Source organism: Apis dorsata, unplaced genomic scaffold (assembly GCF_000469605.1).
Source record: "Apis dorsata unplaced genomic scaffold, Apis dorsata 1.3 scaffold_52, whole genome shotgun sequence".
Taxonomy (NCBI): Eukaryota; Metazoa; Arthropoda; class Insecta; order Hymenoptera; family Apidae; genus Apis; species Apis dorsata.
In genome coordinates, this window is record NW_006263353.1 from 177,681 (window position 1) to 186,132 (window position 8,452).

The window sequence follows — 8,452 nt, forward strand, 5'->3', positions numbered from 1 at the left end:
AAATAATCAAAATGTTTCAGATATTCGAGCGACTCTTGCACCAGAAAATCAATTTCATATCGGGGTCAAGTGCAACCTTCTAAATAGAAACCAATTGTTCACGCGTTGATCATTTTCATTAACCATAAGGACCAATTAAATAACGCATGATATTAAGTGGAAATAATTTTCTAACTTAGTTTTTAAAATTATTAATAAAACTGAAATTTTCACGTTTAAGAAATTATATGTAAATCTTCGAACGTTTAATTAGAAAATGGAAAAATAATAATAATGGAATATAAAATTAACTTTGAAATCAATTTGATGATAAAATTTTTAAAGTTTTCAAAATTATTTGATATATTTTCGAATATTTAGTTGGAAAATGGAAAAATAACAATAATAAAATTGAAACCAAATTAATAAATTAAATTTTTAACATTTCAAAATATAAAGGAAGAAGTTCATTCATTGGAAAACATTGTTGTTTTCTCATTTTCTGAATGAACTGAACTTCGAAAATATCATTTTCATTTTGATTCAATATTTCTACCAGAATTTCCTTGCGAAAGGTAATTTAACATGAAATAAGTATTAATACAACAATTTAAAAACAAATGGAATAATATTTTCGCAAATTCTTCGAGATACGATCGATTCTTTTGTAAAAATATTTGAATTGTTCCAATAACAAACTACTGTATAATAATAATTTTGTCATATTAATAATTTTATAATATAATAATTTTTCTTGTTTATTGAAAAACCTATTGATTAAAAAGAATCTTTTTCAATGGTGAAAAACAAAAAATTGACATAATTTCTTTTTCATAAATTTTAATATTTAATAATAAGTTTTGATTCTCCTGTGATTTCAATTTTTTTTTCCTTTTTTTTTTTATTTTATTTTTAGAAGAATAATCGACACAAGAGAACTTGAGAATTGATATGACACGTTCGATTTCGTTTTATATAATCAATTAGTTTTTATTTCATACAACTTGGTATTTCTTTAAAATATTTATAGAATATTTGAAGCAAGTTTATGAGTTGATATACAAAAAATATTTTTTAATTGTATAAAATTTGCAAATCTTTTTTATATAAGAAATTCTATATTATTTTTTCATATATAGCCATATTTAAAATATTTACTTTTTACAAATATTATATTTATTACAAATATTATAAAAATATTAAATTTATTTTATATATTTTGTATAATAATATAATAAATAATCTTTTAAAGGTTTTATGTAATATATACATATATGAAGAACATATATATATACATATGAAGAATTAAAAATATATATATATATATTATATAATTTAAAACCAAAAATCTAATAAAACTAATAGAAATGCATGATATAATATAATATAATGATATAAATATAATAGAAATGCATGAATAATAATTCAATAAAAATTAGAAATATTTCAATTTTTTCAGCTTGAAATAAGATGTGCAAATCTTAATGAATTTAATGTAAAATATTATTCAATTTAAATAAAATGTACATGATTGAAATGAAAAATAGTTTAAGTATGTAATAAAAGATAGAACGAAACAAAAAGTTATCTTTCATATACTAATATTTAAAATTTGAATTTTATTAAGAAATTTTTTAAGATATTTAAAAATTAAAAAAAGTAAAAAAAAAATATTTTAATATCTAAAAACATAAGAAAATGAAAGATTAAAAATTTCAAAACCTTCGTGACAAAAATGAATTTTACAAAAATTTTGCACCTTTAAGTCTAAGATTCTGATTTTTTCGTTCCACCTTATATTTCATCCAAGAATAAAATATACCAATTTTCTCTCTCAATATCGTGACTCACCTATGGTGGTGTAAATGGTACCACAGTAAAACACAGCGTTCCAAAAGGTCCACACTTTCTGCTCATGATCCGACAACCCACGCTTGAAATAATCGTACAAATGTTCCTCATATTTCATCAATTCATTCCTCGCTCGTCCATTCCAAAGATCCGAATTCGTAGCCAATACCTGATCGTTGCACAGCTCCCTAATTGTGATCAATGTTTTGTCCCTGTGGCATATTTAAACATTAATTGACAGAAATTTCTGATATTCGATTGTACACTTTATTTCATTTTTTTGAATTAATTGATTTAAAATCACTAACACCTTATTCAAATATTTAAAAAATAGATTAGATTTTTTAAAATTCTTTCTTACCTTTTCATTTTTTTTTTTTTTTTTGATTAATTTTTTCAGTAATATAAGAAAAAATTAATAGGTTATAATATGAAAATTACCACCAATTAAAATTTTGAAATCATTAAAACCTTATATCTAAGAATCCAAATAAAATTCAAGTAAATATTAAAAAGTAAGAGAGTAAGTTAGTTTAAAGTTCAATTATCTTTTATAAAAAAAAGTTATCTTAAATGAAATTATTATTGATATCTAATATATTTCAAATTAATAACAAAATTAGATTTAATGAAAAGAAAAAAAAATAATTTCCAAATTTTTATTTAGTATTAGTACATGTTATGTTATATTATATGAACTTTGCATTTAGATAGATCTAGATTACAGAGAAACTTTGCATTTAGATAGATCCAAGTTACAGTGAAATTTAAAAAAAAAAAATTAAATCTAAATTTGTTTTGAATGTTATTCCTAGAAGTAGATCGAAAGATATTATTTTATCTAATAATAATACATATAATAGTATAATAAGAGTATCATTTTTAATTAAATAATTCAAGCTCGAAATGCTCATAACAATTCCATCTTTCGTTCTTATTTTTTCGGTATTTTAATTTAACGTGAAAAAGAAAAACTTTCTGATATAGATATTTATTGTGCAGTTAAAATATAAAAAAATAAGAAAAGAAACAAAAATAAATAAATAAATAAAATATATAAAAATAAAATATGTTTTATACAAATAATAAATTCTGCAATTTAGAAAAAAAATTATATATTTATGTACGTGTATATTCTGAATTATTTCTTGAGACTTGTAATTACTAGATAGATTTCTTTTCCTTTTCATTGCAGTTTTTTTTCGTCTCGTTAACTAAAGAGCAATCAAATCATCGGTTTTCTTTTGCATGTTGATTCGTTCGTGATTCGTCTAAATAGCTCGAACATAACTGAATTATTGGAGGAAATGACGAAATAGGTTGACAAACATACCAAAAGATTCGATTCTGTCTAGACTCGTCGATAATTGTATTGCAGACTTTGTTTGATTTTAATTTTAACGTATATATATAATATATATTTTTATAATATAATTACATTATAATTAAATGTAATTAATATAATGTATAAACATTATAATAAAAAACATGAAGCTTAAATCATTAATTAATTTGTATAATTTTATTAAATAAACTATTTTAGAGTATTAAAATTTTAAACATTTGTTATTTCTTATATTAAATAAATCATATTTTCTATTTTCTCTTTCTAAAAATATTTCTATCATAGATTTTTAATCTTTCATAAACAAATTGAATCATTAAAATTTTATCTTTGAATTTCTTCTTCTGAATTTTTAATTTTAATTTTTTTCATTAAGAAAAGTTTTCTTAGGAATCTTATATTTAATGTATTTTTTTAGATATATGTATACTTTATATTTTAAATATACATATATCTATGAAAAAAAAATATTTCTTTTCTTAAAAAAATTTTTATTTTTATTGTTAATTATTTAAATTTTTATTGTTAATTAATGAGGAAAACTTCCCTTTTAAAAAAATTTCTAAAAAAAAAATTTAATTTCTGTAAAAGTTTTCAATCTTGATAAATAATAGAAAAAAATTCAATCTTTAATCTTGAATTAATCTGAAAAAAGAATAAAATAAAAATACTTGTTTTAATATATATGTGATATTTGAATTAGAAAAATTATTAGAAAAATGCGCATATAAAATTCTTTCTTTTTAAATTACTTAACTGACCTTCTTGATTATTTTAAGCATCATATTATATTTGAAACAATATTGAAACACATTTGCAACTTATTTTTAAATTTATTTCTAAGTTTTTTTCCTTAATTAATATCCTTACACACATTAGAATTCACAGAAAAAAATAAATTATTTATCTACTAATAAAAGGGAAAGGAAAAAAGATTTATAAAGATTATTGTCGTTAACACTGAGTACTTGAATCACGACACATGTTTTCCTTCCTTTTATCGCAGTGTTTCTCAAACTGTTTTAAGTCGCGATTCTTAAAAAAATTTTTAAAAAAAATTTTTAAAAATTTTTAAAAAAAAATTTGCAATTTTTACAAACTCGCAAATTCTCTTTTATGAAAGATAAGATAAATATAATAAAGTAAAGTATATTTAGTATAAAATAAATATTTATAAAGTATAAATATAGATATAAAGTAAATAATTAAAAATAAATATTTTAGAACAATAATAATAATTTCAAATTAATATTTAAAAAGATTTAATAATAATAATGTATTTAATAATATATTTAATTTTATTATATTATTATAATAATATATATTATTATATATTATATTATTATATATTTATTATATATATTATATATATTATTATATTATTATATATTATAATAATATATATTATTATATATATTTAATTTATTAATATTTTTAAAAGAATGTATTAAATACAAATAATTTAATTAATTAATTATAAATATTAAATATATTAAATATTTAATATATTTGAGTTTTTTCTGTTTTTAATATCATAGTCATAATTTGTGATTTCTTTCTCATCCAAATCTTGTATAAATATATTAAAATTAAAATTTTTTATCAAAGTAATTGAATCAAATCAAAATATTTATAAATCACTTTTGCAATTATTTATATGATTGTATATAAACACAGAAATAATCGATACAAATAAATACAATTTATTTTATTTTATTTTATTTTATTTTACTTCATTTTATTTTATATTTAACATGAAAATTTTATGAATGAAATGAAAACAAGCTTAATTATTTTTAAGTTACAATAATATAACTTTATTGATTTCAATTTTCTTATTTATGTTTTGCATGCAAATTGGTCAAATTTCTTAAATTAAAATGAAAAAATATAAATGAATAAAATAATCAATTCAAAAAAAATTCTATCAATTTTATACTTTACATATTTTTTTGAGTTATTTTATTACTTTAAAATTTTTCTTAAAGTTTTCCTCTTGTTAAAATGGGACAAAAATCAAGATATGAAAATTCAAATATTAATTACTTCATATACTTCATATAACTTACTATTACTATATTATTAATTCAATATACTATAAAATTCAAAAATCAATATTAAAATAAATAAGTGTCAAAAATTGATAATTTTTGACAACTCTCGCGACTCATCGGTTGGGCACCAGAATTCTATCGGATCGGTCACGTCATAGTTACTTTTTCAACGAATAAAAGAGAGGTCAGACGCGAATCCCGTGTTAAACCTGACCTTCCTTTTAAGGTCAATCGATTCTTCTTTAAATGAACGTATGGTGGAAAAATCGATTCTCCTTCAAACAAGACGAAATTGTTGTTGGTAAGTGGAATAAGTCAAGGAAGTCGTGGACATTCTTATGAATTTCACTTTTATACTTTGCATAAAGATGAAGGAATAAAATATCACAAATGAAACAAGATGAAACAGTTTAAATAATGAAAATGAATTTGAAAATTATAGAAGTAGTAACTTTTTTATTTTGAATTTTGACTCAAAAAGATTTAAGAACTTTTCAACTTAATTATAGCGATGATTGAGTTTAAATTTAATGAAGAAGAAAATGGTAAACGTTTAAAAGATTTTTGAATAAAGTAATTTATAAAAGTTAAGTGTTTAAAAAGTTCTGCAGAAATTATAATTTTGAATGATATAATTATGAATTTTTATATCATTGTATTATTTATTAAATATTTTTGCTAAATGTAGTTGTTCTGCTATATTTAGATTCTAATATTCTATTTGTTTATTTTTTTCATTGAAAGAATAATTGAAATTAATAATTAAAATAAATTTTTTTACAATACTCATAATTAAAATAAATCTTTATGCTGTTTTAAAATATGAAATTAAAATTATTAAAAAATAATTATTTTTTGAAAATTAAATATCCTATAATAAGCATTTAAAAAATTCAATAATTAAAATAATTAAATATTTAAGAACAAGATTAAGATATCATGATCGAATTTACAAATCTTCAAACTTTCTTTACTTTTGCCAACAAAACTTATAGAAAGATAAATTATTAGATGACATTTTTGGCTACAATCACATTTTACTTTTTCTTACATTAAAGAAGCTATTAGCTGTAAATTTCAATATTGTTTGTATTATGGCCAAATTGTGAAAAGAAATGAAAGATTAAAAAAAATTCGATAAAAATTAAAAGGTATAAAAAATTAAAATCATTTGTAACAAAATTTAATTTATATTAAAATAATATCGGGAAAACACTTTTATTGAATTCATATTATTTTAATTAAATATCATATTACTTTAATAAATTATTTGAATATTTATGAAGACTGTTTTCGTGTAATTTCAAAAGGATAAGGAATGCAGAGGATACACACTGTAAATAAAATCTTATCACGATAATTTGAAACATGCTTGCGTGATACAAAGCTTTGGCATCATCAGATTACGATTCAAACATAGTTAACGATTCATACGTATGTACACAAATGTTGCCATAAATGTTTTGCCTGTTTTCGTCGCAATCAGTCAAAATAAACGAGTATTAACTTGATATTATTTCACATGAATGATATTAAAAAGAAATTTTGTTGATTTCTAAAATATCGCAGCAAAAATTTTTTAAATTAAAAAAATGATACCAATTTTTGAGAAAAATAAAATTTCACTTTAAAGCAATAATTTATTTATAATCAAACATTAAATTTAATTATTGAAAAAAAGGAATCACAAAAAATTAATATTCCAAATTTTTTTGCTACAATATAGTATGTTTATACAAAAAAAATTTATTTTCTTTTGTAACATGAAAAATATCTGAGTAAGCATACAAAGAAAAATGCAATTATTTTTTATTTTTCATGAAAAAATTCATGTATATCGTACATGAAATCGGATTAAAATAAATAAAAGTTAGGTCACGGGAACAAAGATAGTGAAATAAAACAATATATTATATATTATTTTCTCGTGTTTGTCTTAATACGCGTTCGATTGTCCCATATTTTCTCACTGATATTGTCGAGTTATATTTTCCCGATAAAAACGATATAATGTTATCTATGGTTCTGTCGTTACGTTTGTGCTTCTTCAAGCTCGTTTTCCTTGGAATGAAGGTTAAAACATGTTTGTATGCGTGCAAAATAGATACATCACTCTTCTCTCTTTGAGTTGAAAGCATAAACTAATAATCTTCATGTCAAATGTGAAATAAAATAGCCAATGGATTATTGAGTGTAGAAAATTTCGCACTCCTTCTATTAGAAATAATAAATGATATCGATATGTGAAAGATTTTTATATGAAAAAAAAAGAAGCAAGTATAACAAATAGAAATCAATTTTTCATTTTTCATTCTGTATACAATCTTAATAAAAAAGATTTCTTCTTAAAACTATTATTATTTTTAAGTAAATTTTATTGAGATGTAAAATTTATAGATGTTTAAATTTATATTTAATAAAAATTTCAGTTTATTTATTAACCTGACTATATATAATAATATTTAATCTGATTTATTCTTTTCCTTAAGTAAATTCTATTAAACTTTATTTAGATATATTAATAATTTTTTATATTTTTTATATAATTTTATTATAAATTATTTATAAACATTATAAATTATAAAGTTAATAACTTAAATATTTAAATTTAAAATTAATTTATATATTATATAAAATCATATAAAAATAATTATATAACATAAAATATATTACAATAACATTTATAATAACATTCTAAATTAAATTAAATAATCAAAAAAGTTTTATTTAAAATTATATAAAACGTTCTTAAAAAAAAACTATAATGATTAAGACTTAAAATCAATCAATATATGTATAATTAAAATTTAGCAAATAATAATTGCTAAATTTGTAATAATATTTGTAATATTTTAATAATTCTTATTAAAACAATCATCTTTAAAACTTAAAAATATTACGATTTTTAAACAATTGATCATTTTTTAAAAATAATTTAATAAAAAATTTGTTTCCTATATTTTTTTCATCTTTCTTTCTATAAAAAAAAAAGAAACAATAAAACTTTCTTGGTTATCTGATATTACTTATAAAAAATTATTATATATTTAAAATTATAAATCAAATACAAAAAAAAAAATTTTTCAAAAATTTCATCTTTATACTCACCTTTCTTTTCGAATGTTACCATGCGCCACTTCTTCGTTGGTTCCCTCGATCGTGACAAATATCATCGCGCCTCCAATACTGTACAAAAGCACGATAACAAATAAGAAAATATGCG

At 19.4% G+C, this 8,452-nt stretch overlaps 1 protein-coding gene across 1 annotated transcript in view; it reads right to left on the reverse strand.

Annotated features, from left to right (window-relative positions):
• Positions 1–1,746: 1,746 nt before the first annotated feature.
• LOC102681269 overlaps positions 1,747–8,452 on the reverse strand; it is a 7,989-nt gene continuing 1,283 nt past the window's right edge. Inside the window, exons 2-4 of the mRNA XM_031515060.1 lie at positions 8,338–8,415; positions 1,831–2,042; positions 1,747–1,754 (exon numbers count right to left, since the gene is read on the reverse strand). Of these exons, the coding sequence (XP_031370920.1) occupies positions 1,747–1,754; positions 1,831–2,042; positions 8,338–8,415 (298 nt within the window). The remainder of the gene's footprint in view (positions 1,755–1,830; positions 2,043–8,337; positions 8,416–8,452) is intronic.